Raw genomic sequence first — 18,426 nt, 5'->3', positions numbered from 1 at the left:
TACGGTTATCCTTCACTTTGGACCGTGCTACAGCATGTTGCCAAAAAAAGGCCTGATTTGCTGCTGGAAAGTGGGACAGGAGTGGTGTTAGTCCATAGAGAACATATGTGAAGTAGATTGATGGTCCCCTGTACTGCTCTAGTTGTTTTCTATTCATATGACTGTGTAGCGCTGCTATCTCCTAAGACCCGGTGTAGCACTGCTATCTCCTAAGACCCGGTGTAGCGCTGCTATTTCCTAAGACCCGGTGTAGCTCTGCTTTCCCCTAAGACCCGGTGTAGCTCTGCTATCTCCTAAGACCCGGTGTAGCGCTGCTATCTCCTAAGACCCGGTGTAGCGCTGCTATCTCCTAAGACCCCGTGTAGCGCTGCTATCTCCTAAGACCCGGTGTAGCGCTGCTATCTCCTAAGACCCGGTGTAGCGCTGCTATCTCCTAAGACCCGGTGTAGCGCTGCTATCTCCTAAGACCCGGTGTAGCGCTGCTATCTCCTAAGACCCGGTGTAGCGCTGCTATCCCCTAAGACCCGGTGTAGCGCTGCTATCCCCTAAGACCCGGTGTAGCGCTGCTATCCCCTAAGACCCGGTGTAGCGCTGCTATCTCCTAAGACCCGGTGTAGCGCTGCTATCTCCTAAGACCCGGTGTAGCGCTGCTATCTCCTAAGACCCGGTGTAGCGCTGCTATCCCCTAAGACCCGGTGTAGCGCTGCTATCTCCTAAGACCCGGTGTAGTGCTGCTATCTCCTAAGACCCGGTGTAGCGCTGCTATCTCCTAAGACCCGGTGTAGCGCTGCTATCTCCTAAGACCCGGTGTAGCGCTGCTATCTCCTAAGACCCGGTGTAGCGCTGCTATCTCCTAAGACCCGGTGTAGCGCTGCTATCTCCTAAGACCCGGTGTAGCGCTGCTATCTCCTAAGACCCGGTGTAGCGCTGCTATCTCCTAAGACCCGGTGTAGCGCTGCTATCTCCTAAGACCCGGTGTAGCGCTGCTATCCCCTAAGACCCGGTGTAGCGCTGCTATCTCCTAAGACCCGGTGTAGCGCTGCTATCTCCTAAGACCCGGTGTAGTGCTGCTATCTCCTAAGACCCGGTGTAGTGCAGTCTGTCTTTAGTCAAGTGGACACCACAGCCCTTACAGAGAAGTTTATATCTCTTGTCAGGTTCCCTGCTATGCCCTCATCAGTCGCCTCATCTTGTCTATGCTACTGCACATTAACCGCTATTTTGGGTCCGTTCAGGTTTACCTGTATCACCCTCTCTTTAAAGGTGACCACCATGTTGTGTCTGTGCTGACCGGTCTCTCTCTCCCTGCAGGTGAGCACCAGCCCCCGCTGAGCAGCGACTCGGACACCTCCCTTATCCTGGCTGTGGAGGTGGGTTTGTCCGACATGGAGCTCTCCCTTGGGCACGACCGTGACGAGGTCAAGTCCTGAGCCAATCGGAGCCAAGTAGGAAGGAAGCTCACGGGGTCGCCATGGAGATGAGAAACGGGACCGAAGGGGCAGCGCCTGGCCCCCTGATGGGAGGTAGTGGCTCCAGATAAATAGGAGAAAACCAAGCAATAGAACCCATAGCAGTGCAACACACCTATCTGTCCCCACTGCCTCATCTACAGGTTCCTCCTGTCCTGCCTCCCTTTTCTGACTACTGTCACATTCAGTCGCCATGGAAACCAGGCAGCCAATCACAGCTCTTGTCATTAGCCTCTGGACTGGGGGTGTAGTTTAGCACCTCTGTTAGTTGTCACTATCACTTTATTGACTCTTTGGACATGTGACATTTTGATTTCTTTCTACGAGATCATCACTGCCAACGTATTCCAGAACGAAACACGGAAATCTTTACACCTAGTTATAGGAATATCTATATATACTGTATATGGTCAATATAAGCCTCCTGCAGCATGGGCTTTAAGTGTCAAAAACAGTTAGTGCGTGTTCTGAGTGACCAGCATTTACTTGTGGTAAACTTGAAGCTGATGTTTTTTCACCATCTCTGCTTGAAATCATTTCGATAACATTCAACGCTGTTGGTATTGTAGCATTTATACTATGCACATATTGTCAAGCATTTCTGAATATCCGATTGTTAAATTGCATCCTTATCCTTAATTTAGAGGTCTTTAGGACTATCGTTTATTTCCACTTCTGAAGTACTGTACACCATGTGTTGTGGGGACCAACTACGAGTTTGTTTTATCCCACCAGTTGACAATCACAGCCCGCGGTAATGGAGATTTGTAGTGATGACGTCAGCTACAGCCCTGTTTCAAACTGCTAAAGCTTTATTATCACCGCCAGTAACACAACACAGGAGGCTATAGTAGTGGCTGTTTGTTCATGAAGAACAGATGGGAATTGAATTCCGTTTTAATGTCATGTCATCTCCCAGTCGAGCCACCCAATAGCATGTGGTGAAATCTTCTGTTATCTAACATAACGTGTGTCTGCAGTGCTCTGCATTTGCTCTGTGCCAAGTTCTTGCAGTTTTCGTTTTTGTATTGATGTTGCTTCTGTTTCTAGAAGGCAAAGCAAGATGGCATTGTGGGTGTTGTTGAGTTCACCCATTGGTTGGATAGTGAAAAGCACATCGAAGTTGTCTGTTGATAAAAGTAAATTACATTTTGCTATATCTGAACTCGGTGTATTAGATAGCCCCTAGTCCGGGAAGTCCCAGACCTAGGGCAACAGCACTAGTATGCTGGAACATTGGTACATTGTGGGAGGCAATTGGTCCATCTAGAGAGACTAGATAGCCCCTGGCGAAGGAATACCATGCATTGGCTGTGGCTTTGGTTGACTGTGAATTCGTTATGAAAGAGTTGACTAAACCCTGTTGCAGATAGTTTGTACCTCTTAGTCATTTCTTCTGAGGATAAAACTTTTTTTTCTTCCTATGATGAATTTCAAAATGGCAGTTTTTTTTGTACATTCGCGTAGGGAAACGAAGGTCTGACGAACAGCATTTATTTTAGTATGAAAATAAGTTTATTTTTGTAAGAAAAAGAAAATGGTAAATGTTTACAGTACAGGAGAAATAGAGCAGAGAGAATAGTTGCCTGGTTTCAAGAGCTCACTGGTAGTGCTAATGCATTTTGAATGACATTTATTAACTCATGCTTTATGTCCTTCCTCCCCCGATTTTGTGCTGGAATTGTATCAAAGGCCATTTTTTATTTTAGTTTGATTCCTCTCTCCTTTGGAGTCCCCTCAAGGTTCTCAACACATTTATTTACAAATGTGTACTTTCATCCTTAACATATGATAATCTTATATTGCTTTAATATGCAACTTAGATTTGATTTTCAGGCTAAAATCTGCATGAAATGGCACAAGGCCACTGTTGTCATCGAGCGTCTACTATTTGATACTGGGTTTCTCTTCCTTACTATGTGTTCGTTCATTTAATCATTGGTTCCTTTAGGCCGCCAACCAATCAACTCCCAGTTATGTAAGGAGCTCATATTACCCATAATCCCCCCTGTCCTTGTCAATTAGAGAAGGATTACAGAATCTCTGGGAGAATGTTGAAATCTCCCACGCTTATGCATTAGGTACATCTGTATGCCTTCCTAGTGTGTCAGACTCATTACTTTTAGCTTTGTTTTGCAGTATCAGTTTGTGAAATACACTACATTTGTGTGATTTTATATTGTATAAGCGTCATAAATGTATATTTGATCAATCGATTGAATGGAGACTGAAGAGTGGGTGCGTCATGCATTGAGCATGGCTCAGTTAAAAGCATATTCTCCCCAGTTATGGTCACTTTTTGCGTTCCGATTCTCCACACCTCTCCCTAAGTGTGCACACTTCACGTAATGGATTTTATAATGGTGGAAACGCCCTCCAGCCAATGTTTACACCAATCCAGTGCTTTTAAATCAGTGATGGGAACTGCACGGTATGGGAGAAGGGAAGAGAATGGGGATTGGGTCATGGAGGTGTTAAGCGCTCCACCATAACTCATGGCATCCTTGGCCAGAATACTAGAGATCCATTAAAATATGGTAGTCTCATCTAGCCTCTCCACACACAGCTCTACAGTTGTTACTATGGGCTGAGGGCCATAGAAACAACTAACAGCATTTGATTTCCCTCTGGGGGTTGGTTTCACACACACACCACACCACACAGTTTCCATCTGCCCATTTGTTTGTATTGCACAGGGGGACAAGATGAGAGGAAGCAATTAAGCTTGGTGGGCATTTTGTACCAGAGGAGGGTTTGATAGATTCTGATTGTACTGTATGTATGCGTGTCTGACAACTTCACTTGTGTGAAGCCAGAACATTTAAAAACCTTTAATTGCTTCCTGTTTCATGTAAGGGGTCGTGTTTAATTGACTTCATTTCCTGAAAGGTCATTCTCTCATTCTCAAATTCCTTGCGTCCACTTATTCCAACAACTCTTTTTTTTTTTAATGACCATGAAGAAGCAATGGCCTTGATTTGAACATAATTCGAATGAATATCTGTTATATTCGTAATGAACACTTATAGAAACCGTTGTGTTCTTCCAAATATAAAGTAATGAATGCACATATTATAATCTTATAGTAGGTTCTTGTTTACCCCAATGATGGTATAATTATGTCAGGTATACATAAAATGACATAGAATTTAAATGTAGCTTTTAGTTCTCTTTCTTTAACTGGTTGTGTACCCACCCTACCTAGAATGCAGTTTTTCACTTGAAGGAGAGATCTGTATACTACATCGAAATGGCACAAAACGTCTTTTGAATACAGTTGACCTTGAATGCGTTTGACAGTTGACACGACCATTGGAAATGGCACATGACATAATTGTCACTGTATGTGTGCTGTTTGTTAAGAGTCTGTGTTCTTTTATCTAGACTTGTGTACCAGCTGTGGGTTTGGGGGATTGTTACGAAAATGTTGTATGCTATATCCAGCAGAACTCTACACTATTGCTATTTTGTTATATAGAGGAATATGTAAATATTTTTGCCAGTGTTAATGATATACAGTACAGTTCTATAGTACAATGTTGCACGCGTGTGAGTCAATGATTGTGAGGTACAATACATTTTATTGCAAGTTTTTCCAACTGGGGTGAAGCTGTCTGGTTTCTATTTCGTTATTGTCAATAATGTTTATGTCAACCCTCTCTGATACCGTTAGGGTGAGCCAATGCTATTGAAATGATTTATTCTGACATGATTCATTGGCCAATATGTAAATGACCATCATACATTCCAATGATATAAGCTGGTCTCCTCTGCTTCGTTACGAAATGCACACTAGCATACTACACTACATGGCCAAAAGTATGTGGACACACCTTCAAATTAGTGGTTTCTGTCACACCCATTGCTGACAGGTGTATAACATCGAGCACACGGCCATGCAATCTCTATAGACAAACATTTACAGTAGAATGACCCATACTGAAGAGCTCAGTTACCTTCAATGTGGCGCCGTCATAGGATGCCACCTTTCCAACAAGTCAGTTTGTCAAATTTCTGCCTTGCTAGAGCTGCCACGGTCAATTGTAAGCACTGGTATTATGAAGTGGAAACGTCTAGGAGCAACAACGGCACAAGCCTATGATCACAATGCCCAGCGTCGGCTGGAGTGGTGTAAAGCTTGCCGCTATTGGACTCTGGAGCAGTGGAAAGGCGTTCTCTGGAGTAATGAATTATGCTTCACCATCTGGCAGTCGACGGACGAATCTGTGTTTGGCGGATGCCGTCGCACCCACTCACATAGCATTGTAATTTGAGCCACCTAATACGGTTAGTTCATTTTTTTTATTTAACTAGGCAAGTCAGTTAAGAACAAATTCTTATTTACAGTGACGGCCTACCTTTGCCAAACCCAGACGACGCTAGGCCAATTGGGCACCGCCCTATGGTACTCCCAATCACAGCCAGTTGTGATACAGCCTGGAATCAAACCAGGGTCTGTGGTGACGCCTCTAGCACTGAGATGTAGTTCCATAGACCACTGCGCCACTCAGGAGCCCGGCACATAAGAATGGCTCTCTGGAAAGGAGTACCAGCTGGGAAATTTGAGGGCACTCATGGGAGGAGAGGGATACTTCTAGTGGAAAGAATGAGAGATAATTATGTTTTAGTACTACTTAGCCTACATGGGAACACCGCAAAACTCATACATGTGTAAGTGATTACACTGAACAAAAATATAAACGCAACATGTAAAGTGTTGATCCCATGTTTCATGAGCTGAAATAAAATATTCCAAATGCTCCATATGCACAAAAACCTTATTTGATTGATTAAACAGCATGATCATTACACAGGTGTACCTTGTGCTGCAGACAATGTTAGCCATTGAGCATGTTTGGGATGCTCTGGATCGACGTGCACGACAGCGTGTTCCAATATTCAGCAACTTCGCACAGCCATTGAAGAGGAGTGGGACAACATTCCACAGGCCAAAATCAACAGCCTGATCAACTCTATGCGAAGGAGATGTGTGGCGCTGCATGAGGCAAATGCTGATCACACCTGATACGGACTGGTTTTCTGATCCACACCCTTACCTTTTTTTAAGCTATCTATGACCAACAGATGCATATCTGTATTCCCAGTCATGTGATATCCATAGATTAGGGCCTAATGAATTTATTTCAGTTGACTGATTTCCTTATGTGAACTGCAACTCAGTAAAATCATTGAAATTGTTGCATGTTGCGTCTATATTTTTGTCTAGTATACATTTACAGACATGTAGTAGCCTAGTACTGTAGCCTATTTCCTTTGCTGTGAAGGGGTGTTAGGCCTGTGTTCTGCAGACCAGGTGTAGACTTCTTCGGGATCGGTGTCCCTTCCATGGGACAGTTGAGCTAACGTAGGCTAATGCGATTAGCATGAGGTTGTAAGTAACAAGAACATTTCCCAGGACATAGACATATCTGATATTGGCAGAAAGCTTAAATTCTTGTTAATCTATCTGCACTGTCCAATTTACAGTAGCTATTACAGTGAAATAATACCATGCTATTGTTTGAGGAGAGTGCATAATTTTGAACATGAAAAGTTATTAATAAACATATTTTGGCAGTCTTGATACAACATTTAACAAAAATGCAATGGTTCATTGAATCAGTCTAAAACGTTGCACATACACTGCTGCCATCTAGTGGACAAAATCTAAATTGCACCTGGGCTGGAATAATACATTATGGCCTTTCTCTTGCATTTCAAAGATGATGGTACAAAAAAAATACAAAATAACGTTTTTGGTTTTCTTTGTATTATCTTTTACCAGATCTATTATGTTATATTCTCCTACATTCCTTTCACATTTCCACAAATGTCAAAGTGTTTCCTTTCAAATGGTACCAAGAATATGCATATCCTTGCTTCAGGCAGTTAGATTTGGGTATGTCATTTTAGAAGAAAATTGGAGAAAAAGGGGCGTAATCTTAATTAAGAGGTAGAGGTTGGGGGATTAAGAGGTTGGGGGACGGGGACGGGGTACAGAGAACTACTGGTGTAAAACATTGACATAAGAGGAGGCTGGTGGGAGGAGCTATAGGAAGATAGGCTCACTGTAATGGCTGGAATGGAATTGAGTCAGACATGTGGTTTCCATATGTGTAATGTGTTTGATACCGTTCATTTTATTCCAGCCATTACAATGAGCCCGCCTTCCTATAGCTCCTACCACCAGCCTCCACTGATAAGGCCAAAGAAACCTCCAAGACCTCAAGCATGTGTGATGAAAAGAATGGTTTACTGCCATCTTCTGGGGAATTGTAAACCCATTCACCGTAGTTTACGTTACAGAAAGAAACATTGCAAAGGCGTCTTTGGTAAAGCCCAATTCATTTTAACAACATTCATGGGTCATGGTGGCAGGTGACTGAAGTGACTTTAGAATACAATATAAATAAAAAAGTATGTATTTTTGAACTAGCGTTGATAATAACAGCCTTAATTGGCCAAACCATGATGTAATATACAATTCATACTTTAATATAACATTTCATTGAGCGCAAGGGAAATTCATGTACAATAGAAATATAGGAACTCACATAGGAACGAAAAGGCGGATCACAATTCAGGCGAGAAGAATACTCAGTCGGACTAAATATCCGCGTTGTAACTTCCGTTTTCAGCTGAGCTAGCCGTGGATTGCGACATTCCTTGTAAGTCTTTACATTTTGGGTTATAATGTGTTAAAAACAATTATAAACAGCACATATCGGTTAAGGCTTTTATCTGTTCATTATAAAATTACTTTCTATTACATGTCGTTGCTGCATCTGGTATTTCCATGAAGTCAAGTTAGTTAGCGCGTGTTTGAACTGTGTTGCTCAGCACACGTACAGTAACGTTAGATAGGTAAATAACTGCTTTTTTCATATCTTTTTTACGTAGATACCTAGTTAACTAGCTAATACAGTTTTACAACATTTATATTTTCGTAAGGACCTAGACTAATGATGTGTCCAGTCTGTCAAGATGTGATGCCATTGACTGAGTTGGCTTGCTTGGTTGGTTGGTTGGTTAGTTATGGTTTGCTAATCCCCCACATGCCTTCAGGTAAAGTCAGCTACAGAAACTGAAAGATGCCGAAAAAGAAGACTGGTGCACGCAAGAAGGCAGAGAACCGCAAGGAACGGGAGAAACAGACTCGAGCCAACAAGGGCTTTGTTGACGTTGCAAAGTCCCCTTGCAATTCAGCAATGGTATGGAATAATATACATGTTCATCACAGCACAATATGAAATGGATAACTAACAATGACTGCAAATCATGATTATTTCCCTAGTACTTACTGTAGTCCTCATACTTACTGTAGTCCTCATCTTGTGTTGCAGGAATGTGACAAATGCCAGAGGTAAGACATCTTCAATCAATATTTTTTACATTCATCTTAATGGATAACTTAACTAGCTAACATTGGGGCTCCCGTGTGGCGCATCTCAGTGCTAGAGGCGTCACTACAGACCCTGGTTCAATTCCAGGCTGTATCACAACCAGATGTGATTGGGAGGCCCATAAGGCAGCGCACAATTGGCCCAGCGTTGTTAGGGTTTTGCCGGGGTGGGCCGTCATTGTAAATAAGAATTTGTTCTTAACTGAGTTGCCCAGTTAAATAAAGGTTAAATTGTGTGAACACAATTCAACTATTTGAACAAGATGCATTATTTCTTTATTAGCAACTATAATCTACAGGTGATGGAGGCTTTGACACTTTGTTCCCCTGTTTCCAAGACGGCAGAAGAACAGAGCTTTCTGCTACTTCTGTGCAAACGTTCAGAAGCTGCCCCAGTGTGGTCAATGTGGTGAGTCTTAAGATAAATTGTGACGCATGTTTCTGATTTAAAATCCCTTGAGTTCTTTGAGCCCAACTTAATTCCATACAACTTCATTTATCCCCTCAAGTGGCAAAGAAAGATATTGCACAATGTTACATGTAAGATATTTATATAGGAGTGCAAGAACCATGTATTATGTTGTGGTGTGATACGGTCTTCCTGTATTCCAACTAAAGGCAAAACCAAATGCATGAAGTCATCAGACTGTGTCATCAAGCACCCAGGGATCCACGCTACGGGGATGGGCATGGTGGTAAGAGATGAGAGCCGTTTGAAAAACTTTATTAAGATGGGAGTAATACATACTCAGTAATAATCATTAATGCACACCACAGCAAAACGTTTCACAATGGAAAACAAGTGTTTGTTATCGGTCAAATCCAGGTAGTCCCTGATAGTTTGCCGCCTTTGGTTTCTAGTGAATATGACCATGGGATGTATTCATAATGCCGATTCTGTTGCAAAACGTTCTGCAATTGTAACCATTTACTCCAAATGAAAAATGTTTTGTTTCTATTGCACAAATTGAAGGTAGGTCCCTCCCTGTTTCGTTTGCTCCGTTTGCTTCCGTTTGGTTCTTAAATGGCAAATGGTTTCCATTGCAAGACGTAATGAATACACCCCTGGTGTAGACCTACATCTATTTAACATTGTGATATGTGCCCAGATTGTCCACAGTTATGAGTTTATCATTGGATGTCTTTATATTGATATGTGAAATGCTGTCTCTGTCCACAAGGGGGCAGTGTGTGACTTCTGTGAGGCCTGGGTGTGCCACGGGAGAAAGTGCCTCAGTACCCACGCTTGCACATGTCCTCTCATGGATGCCGACTGTATCGAGTGTGAACGCTGTGTATGGGACCATGGTAAATTATGCCATTTTATAATATTATCCAACCTGCCTGATCTGCAAAACTAAACAAGGCCTATAATTATCTTTTTTTTTTGTCAATACATGCACCCAAATGCTGGTTGCCATCCACCTTGTGTCCCTTTTGTAATCATTCCTCCTTTTTTCCTATCTGACACAGGGGGAAGGGTATACCGTTGCTCCTTCTGCCACAACTTCCTGTGTGAGGATGACCAGTTTGAGCACCAAGCCAGTTGCCAAGTCCTGGAGGCAGAGACTTACAAATGTGAGCAATTATGGTGTCTTTCTCACATGTCAATCATCCACATTGTGTTGGATCATGAGAAATCAAGAAGTTTCAACACTATAACCTGTTGACGTTTAGCCTTAGGGCATACTTTGGCAGACATGAGGAACAGCATGTAAGGTATAGAAAAGTAGGCATTCTGCCAGTTTAAAGTTTAGAGAAAGGTTAACCCCTAGCTATACTGATTTTAAATAAACATTTTCAATGTGTTAATACACTGCTCAAAAAAATAAAGGGAACACTAAAATAACACATCCTAGATCTGAATGAATGAGAGAATCTTATTAAATACTTTTTTCTTTACATAGTTGAATGTGCTGACAACAAAATCACACAAATAATCAATGGAAATCCAATTTATCAACCCATGGAGGTCTGGATTTGGAGTCACACTCAAAATTAAAGTGGAAAACCACACTACAGGCTCATCCAACTTTGATGTAATGTCCTTAAAACAAGTCAAAATGAGGCTCAGTAGTGTGTGTGGCCTCCACGTGCCTGTATGACCTCCCTACAACGCCTGGGCATGCTCCTGATGAGGTGGCGGATGATCTCCTGAGGGATCTCCTCCCAGACCTGGACTAAAGCATCCGCCAACTCCTGGACAGTCTGTGGTGCAACGTGGCATTGGTGGATGGAGCGAGACATGATGTCCCAGATGTGCTCAATTGGATTCAGGTCTGAGGAACGGGCGGGCCAGTCCATAGCATCAATGCCTTCCTCTTGCAGGAACTGCTGACACACTCCAGCCACATGAGGTCTAGCATTGTCTTGCATTAGGAGGAACCCAGGGCCATCCGCACCAACATATGGTCTCACAAGGGGTCTGAGGATCTCATCTCGGTACCTAATGGCAGTCAGGCACATGGAGGGCTGTGCGGCCCCCCAAAGAAATGCCACCCCACACCATGACTGACCCACCACCAAACCGGTCATGCTGGAGGATGTTGCAGGCAGCAGAACGTTCTCCACGGCGTCTCCAGACTCTGTCACGTCTGTCACATGTGCTCAGTGTGAACCTGCTTTCATCTGTGAAGAGCACAGGGCGCCAGTGGCGAATTTGCCAATCTTGGTGTTCTCTGGCAAATGCCAAACGTCCTGCACGGTGTTGGGCTGTAAGCACAACCCCCACCTGTGGACGTCGGGCCCTCATACCACCCTCATGGAGTCTGTTTCTGACTGTTTGAGCAAACACATGCACATTTGTGGCCTGCTGGAGGTCATTTTGCAGGGCTCTGGCAGTGCTCCTCCTGCTCCTCCTTGCCCAAAGGCGGAGGTAGCGGTCCTGCTGCTGGGTTGTTGCCTTCCTACGGCCTCCTCCACGTCTCCTGATGTACTGGCCTGTCTCCTGGTAGCGCCTCCATGCTCTGGACACTACGCTGACGGACACAGCAAACCTTCTTGCCACAGCTCGCATTGATGTGCCATCCTGGATGAGCTGCACTACCTGAGCCACTTGTGTGGGTTGTAGACTCCGTCTCATGCTACCACTAGAGTGAAAGCACCGCCAGCATTCAAAAGTGACCAAAACATCAGCCAGGAAGCATAGGAACTGAGAAGTGGTCTGTGGTCACCACCTGCAGAACCACTCCTTTATTGGGGGTGTCTTGCTAATTGCCTATAATTTCCACCTGTTGTCTATTCCATTTGCACAACAGCATGTGAAATTTATTGTCAATCAGTGTTGCTTCCTAAGTGGACAGTTTGATTTCACAGAAGTGTGATTGACTCGGAGTTACATTGTGTTGTTTAAGTGTTCACTTTATTTTTTTGAGCAGTGTATATGCTGTGTATTCCCCCATGTTCATTTCAGGTGCTTCCTGCAACAGATTGGGGCAACACTCCTGCCTGCGTTGCAAGGTAATGGAAAATGGAGATCCAAGTATTCATACCCCTTGGATTTCTTCCCCCAAAATGTTCTGATTTAATATGGATTTAATTGTACGTTTTTTGTCAACAATCTAGTCAGTATACTCCTGTAATGTCAGTGGAATAACAATTCTAACTTTTTTATTTATTTTTTAAAAGATTAATACAAATGAGAAAAGTATCCTAAATTAGCTCAGGAGTAACATTTGGCTTAACAAATCACACAATAAGTTACATGGACTCCCTCTGTGTGAAATAATAGGGGTTGACATGGTTTTTGAATGACTAACCCTTCCTCTGTCCCAATACATAAAACATCTGTAAGGTCCCACAGTCAAATTTCAAGCACAGATTCAACTACAAAGCTTTATGATCTTTTCACAAGCCTCATAAAGGGCAGTGATTGGTAGATGGGTAACAATAACAAATCAGACTTTGGATGTCTCTAAGAATGGTCAAGTTAATAATTATGCTGTGGCTTATGTATTTACCTCTCTAGGGTATGTGGGACGAAATCGTCCCACCTTCTCAACAGCCAGTGGAATCCCGTGGCGCGATATTCAAATACCTTAGAAATGCTATTACTTCAATTTCTCAAACATATGACTATTTTACACCATTTTAAAGACAAGACTCTCGTTAATCTAACCACACTGTCCGATTTCAAAAAGGCTTTACAACGAAAGCAAAACATTAGATTATGTCAGCAGAGTACCCAGCCAGAAATAATCAGACACCCATTTTTCAAGCTAGCATATAATGTCACATAAACCCAAACCACAGCTAAATGCAGCACTAACCTTTGATGATCTTCATCAGATGACACTCCTAGGACATTATGTTATACAATACATGCATGTTTTGTTCAATCAAGTTAATATTTATATCAAAAACCAGCTTTTTACATTAGCATGTGACGTTCAGAACTAGCATACCCACCGCAAACTTCCGGTGAATTTACTAAATTACTCATGATAAACGTTCACAAAAAACATAACAATTATTTTAAGAATTATAGATACAGAACTCCTTTATGCAATCGCTATGTCCGATTTTAAAATAGCTTTTTCGGCAAAAGCACGTTTTGCAATATTCTGAGTAGATGGCTCGCCATCACGGGCTAGCTATTTTGACACCCACCAAGTTTGGCACTCACCAAACTCAGATTTACTATAAGAAAAATTGGATTACCTTTGCTGTTCTTCGTCAGAATGCACTCCCAGGACTTCTACTTCAATAACAAATGTTGGTTTGGTTCAAAATAATCCATAGTTGTGTTCAAATATCCTCTGTTTTGTTCGTGCGTTCAAGACACTATCCGAAGGGTAACGAAGGGTGACGCGCCTATCGTGACAAAACATTTCTAAATATTCCATTACCGTACTTCGAAGCATGTCAACCGCTGTTTAAAATACATTTTTATTCGATTTTTCTCGTAAAAAAGCGATAATATTCCGACCGGGAAACCCTGTTTTCGTTCAAAATCTAAAATGGACTCTTCACGTGCACGCTCGCCCCCGTCTCATTGTTCTCTGATCGACCACTTACCAAATGCGCTACTGTTTTTCAGCCATGGCCTGCAAAGTCATCATTCAACATTCTGGCGCCCTCTGAGAGCCTATGGGAGCCGTAGGAAGTGTCACGTTACAGCAGAGATCCTCAGTTTTCAATAAAGAGAGTGTAGAAGGCCAAGAAATGGTCAGAGAGGGCACTTCCTGTTTGGAATCTTCTCAGGTTTTTGCCTGCCATATGAGTTCTGTTATACTCACAGACACCATTCAAACAGTTTTAGAAACTTTAAGGTGTTTTCTATCCAAATCAAACAATTATATGCATATTCTAGTTTCTGGGCAGTATTAATAACCAGATTAAATCGGGTACGTTTTTTTTATCCGGCCGTGCAAATACTGCCCCCTACCCTAGAGAGGTTAAACCACTCAGACACATCAAAGATGCAGTCATCCGTCTGAACTGAGCTGCAGGAAAGGAATGAAACTGCTGAGGGGTGTTACCATGAGGCCATTGGTGATTCAAAACTGTTTCAGTTCAATGGCTGTGATGGAAGAACTGAGGATGAATCAACATTGTAGTGACTCCACAATAATGAACTAAATGACAGAGTGAAAAGAATACAAATATACAGAATAAAAATATTTACAAAACATGCATATTGTATGCAGCAAGGCACTAAAGTAAAACTGAAGTAAAAAAGGCCAAGGCCACTTTTTGGCCTAAATGCAAAGCCTTGCGTTTGGCGCGCTATCCGACACACCACATCACTAAGTAACTGCCTCCTTATTTTCAAGCATAGTGGTGGCTGCATCATGGTATGGGTATTCTATACATCGGCAAATACCAGGGAGGTTTTCAGGATGACAAGAAACGGGATGGATCTAAGCCAGCGGTTATCAATCCAGATCCTGGGGACCCAAAGGGGCGCACATTTTGTTTTTGCCTTAGCACTACACAGCTGATACAAATGATTAAAGCTTGATGGTGAGTTGATCATTTGAATCAGCTGTTGAGTGCTAAAAACTAAATGTGCGCCCCTCAGGGTCCCCAGGACCAGGATTGAAAACCACTGATCTAAGAACAAACAAAATCCTAGAGGAAAACCTGGTTCAGTCTGCTTTACAAGAGACACTGGGAGACAAATCCACCTTTCAGCAGGACAATAATTTACAACACAAGGCCAAATCTACACTGGAGTTGCTTACCAAGAAGACCGTGAATGTTCCTGAGTGGCCAACTTACAGTTTTGACTTAAATCTGTTGAAAATCTATGACAAGACTTGAAAATTGTTGTCTAGCCATGATCCCCAAAATATTGACAGAGCTTGAAGAATTATGAAAAGAATAATGGGCTAACATTGCACAATCCAGGTGTGTAAATCTCATAGATACTTACCCATGAAGACTCCCAGCTGTAATTTCTGCCAAAGGTGATTTTAACATGTATTGACTTGGGACTGAATACTTAAGCAACAGCTATCATTTCTATTCATCTTAAATGTTAGCCATTTGTTTGTTGAGAAAATATTACAATATTTTTTTAATCCCACTTTTTAACACAATGAAATGTGAAGAAATCCAAAGGCTATGAACACTTCAAGACATTAAATCAACACAATGTGTTATGTTGTAAACAATTCTTTCTCCCACTGTTCCTCATGCCAGTGTACTTGTTTGTTACCGCTGTTGCCTCTCTATACACATTGACCGAGAGATCTACATTTCAGTCATTTAGCAGACGCTCTTTTCCAGAGTGACTTAAGCCGTGCGTACACTACACGATTTTTGGCCCTGGTTTTAGCTGTCCCAGACAACTTTGAGATCGGAGACTAAATCCCCATGTTGTTGCCTACTCGCAGCCGTCACCGACGCGCATTTAATGTGAGAAGGTCAGAGACACAATCTGAGGGCTACCGATCCCGTGTTTGATTTTATCGGCACAAAATCTGCAACGCTCTTGTAATGTGAGATGTGCAATGACCAGTTTTGAGAACGGCTATCAGCAATAGCCAAATGAGAGCTCTTGGAAGACCAAGATCTTGATTCGCATCACCCAGAATGTGCACTCGCTCGAGCAGGAGCGATGACTACTACTAGTATGGGTTTGCACTTGCCTTTAACCAAAGCCCAAATGTAAAATTGTTACAGCTCTGAAGTTCACACCCAATGTTATTCAGTCCAAAATGTGTTGGCAAGATATTTCAACTCTGTAGGGCAAGTGTATATGTCTGACTGAACTTTTATGAGGCTGCTTTGAGCCACAGCTCGTTGTAGCTAGCTACGTTAACAATCTATTCACATAGTTTTGGTGAGACGGCGTGGTATGAGAATCCTCACGACCAAGTGAAGAATCTTGATAGTGTGTCGACCCCCGTCTCTGCCAGATTGTTTACTATAGGAAATACTGTGGTTTAATGCTCGAGGCTCAGCGTTGCTAGGATTTTTGAAAGTCGTGTAAAGTCGTGTCGTGTACGCCCGGCATTACAGTGAGTGCATTCATCTTAAGGTAACTAGGTGAGATAATCAGTCATAAAGCAGCTAGCAACAGTCAGTGCTTGCAAGAAAATACAAGTGTTAGTGCAAGAAAGGCAAGGGTGTTAGTTCAGGGGGAAATGTGTACATTCCCAGTTGCACTGTTAAATTAGTCTTATTTATTTTTTTCTCCCCGGTAAATAAGTACCGGTTTACCAGGCTTCTGACTAAGTGGAATACAGCTACAACTAGGGGTTACTTTTTCGCAGCAGGTTAGGAGAATTAACACAGCAGGTTAGGAGAATTAGGTTAAGGCTAGGAAAAGGGTTAGGGTTAGCTAAAATAAAATGTTCTCCTAATCTACTATGAAAAGTCACTTCCAGTCATGGCTGTATTCCCTCTAGTTACAACCATTTACCAGTGGGACAGGGAATACATTTCCTGGATTTGACACATGACTGTAACCTATAGTAACAAGGCCCATTTGGGTTGAACTGTGTCTCTCCCTCCCCAGGCCTGTTTCTGTGATGACCATGTGAAGAGTAAGGTGTTCAAACAGGACAAGGGTAAAAATCCTCCCTGCCCCAAGTGTGGCCATGAGACCCAGGAGACTAAGGACCTCAGCATGTCCAGTGAGTCCACCATCTAACATCTAATCAGTGCTTAAGTCAGTCATGGATTAAAACTCTTCAATCATTAAGAGGAAAACTGAGTACTGATGGCAGTGCAGTTGTATGTATACTGTAATATCATCATTTTAGTTGTTGATTGAGTCATTTTTGCTTCATTACAAATCACTTGTTTTCATACTCTTCTTGTAGCAGATGTCAGATCTTAAACCTCAAATATATCCCGCCACATTCAACACCTTTTAATTGTTGTGTATATGCACTCCCCGGATCGGGATTCTTACTCAAGTTTCTCAGCTCATGTCTGTATTCGCCCTGCAGCCCGTACGACGAAGTTTGGCCGACAGAGTGGTGCTGACGAGGATAGCTATGGCTATGGAGGTTATGGAGCCTCTGGCTACGACTCCTACTGGAAGAACGTGTCATCGCCCGGAGGAGGGGAGGGAGACCAGGAGGACGATGGCGGAGATGATGATGATGATGACGAGGAGGAAGATGAGGAGGAGGATGATGATGAGGAAGATGAGGAAGAAGAGGTAGCTGACTCTCTGGCCGGTCTTAAAATTGAAGGGACCCCAGTGATCGAAGCAGTCCCCTAGACGGAGGTTGGTTCCCATCACATCTCTCCTCCTCTCCGCTTCCCAAAGAAGAGGGGACTAGATATATACAAGGAGTGTGTGTGTGTGCAATGCATTGCAGTACACTGTAATAAGATGTTTAAAGTAATAGTTCATCACCATATGTGTACTGCTTGATTGTGTCTGTATTTGGACATTAGCGCGTTTAAAAAAGACGGTCAGTAATCCAGAACTTCTCTATGGCTCTTGCCTAACATTGGTCAAATATCCTTTTTAAGTTTTAGGCTAAATAATGTAACTCATCAGGCAGGTTAACAGTGGCTTGTATTCATGGATGCCAAGAGAAACCAGGCTTCCCCAAATATTTGACCAATAAAACATTTAAAATGATTACGCTCATCTTTCGTCTCTCAGGGTTTTTTAAAATTTTCCGTCAATTCCAAAGGGGCTGGAATCTCACCAGAGAAATCATCATCGCGAGGGAAACAGTACCCCTCTGTCTCAGTATGTGTAGCCCATGTATCTGATGCTGTCTGGACCAAAAGAGTATGACATGTTGCCAGTAGTATTTGATTGATTGATGCTAGCAAGCTTTTGGCCTCCCTTGATATAAAAACAAATTGAATAATTAGCCAATCAGCGTTTGCTGAGCTCAACTGTAGATTGTCCTGGTGCAGCAAAACGCCCTCCAAAGGAGGACAGTTTGGATTTGGCTTCATACCAATCAAATCACTTTCTAAGAAAAACACAAAGCTTGTTCATTGTTGCCAATGCGAGGAAGTTAGGCTAGCAAGCATTTTAGCCAGGTAGCCTATGACAACAAAAACTAAAAGTGTACTGTATGACAAAGCCATAGACCGTTCTGCCAACATGGAAAAGATGAGGATGACGTTGAT

At 42.7% G+C, this 18,426-nt stretch overlaps 2 protein-coding genes across 3 annotated transcripts in view; both read left to right on the top strand.

The window, feature by feature from the left end:
* LOC106593996 (RING finger protein 150) overlaps positions 1-5,073 on the top strand; it is a 32,593-nt gene extending 27,520 nt beyond the window's left edge. For both annotated transcript variants that reach the window (XM_045722805.1, XM_045722806.1), the window contains one exon: positions 1,312-5,073. In XM_045722805.1, the coding sequence (XP_045578761.1) occupies positions 1,312-1,430 (119 nt within the window). In that variant the 3' untranslated portion in view covers positions 1,431-5,073. The remainder of the gene's footprint in view (positions 1-1,311) is intronic.
* A 2,964-nt stretch (positions 5,074-8,037) lies between these two features.
* Positions 8,038-17,920, top strand: LOC106593798 (zinc finger protein 330). The gene is made up of 10 exons (XM_045722804.1): positions 8,038-8,137; positions 8,535-8,680; positions 8,813-8,832; positions 9,210-9,280; positions 9,490-9,566; positions 10,053-10,179; positions 10,345-10,449; positions 12,284-12,330; positions 16,838-16,955; positions 17,274-17,920. Exons 2-10 carry the CDS (start codon positions 8,561-8,563, stop codon positions 17,549-17,551), a joined length of 963 nt encoding a protein of 320 aa, XP_045578760.1. The 5' UTR covers positions 8,038-8,137; positions 8,535-8,560; the 3' UTR covers positions 17,552-17,920.
* Positions 17,921-18,426: the final 506 nt, after the last annotated feature.

Source organism: Salmo salar, chromosome ssa08 (assembly GCF_905237065.1).
Source record: "Salmo salar chromosome ssa08, Ssal_v3.1, whole genome shotgun sequence".
Lineage (NCBI taxonomy): Eukaryota > Metazoa > Chordata > Actinopteri > Salmoniformes > Salmonidae > Salmo > Salmo salar.
The sequence above is the reverse complement of the archived record's forward strand: the minus strand, read 5'-3'. Positions and strand labels throughout refer to the sequence as shown.

What these genes read in the sequence shown, in the direction of transcription:
- LOC106593798 (XM_045722804.1), top strand. Translation starts at nt 8,561, where the DNA reads ATGCCGAAAAAGAAGACTGGTGCACGCAAGAAGGCAGAGAACCGCAAG. An exon ending in CCCCTTGCAATTCAGCAATG is followed by an intron (nt 8,681 to 8,812) that starts GTATGGAATAAT and finishes CTTGTGTTGCAG; the next exon opens with GAATGTGACAAATGCCAGAG. An exon ending in ACGCTGTGTATGGGACCATG is followed by an intron (nt 10,180 to 10,344) that starts GTAAATTATGCC and finishes TATCTGACACAG; the next exon opens with GGGGAAGGGTATACCGTTGC.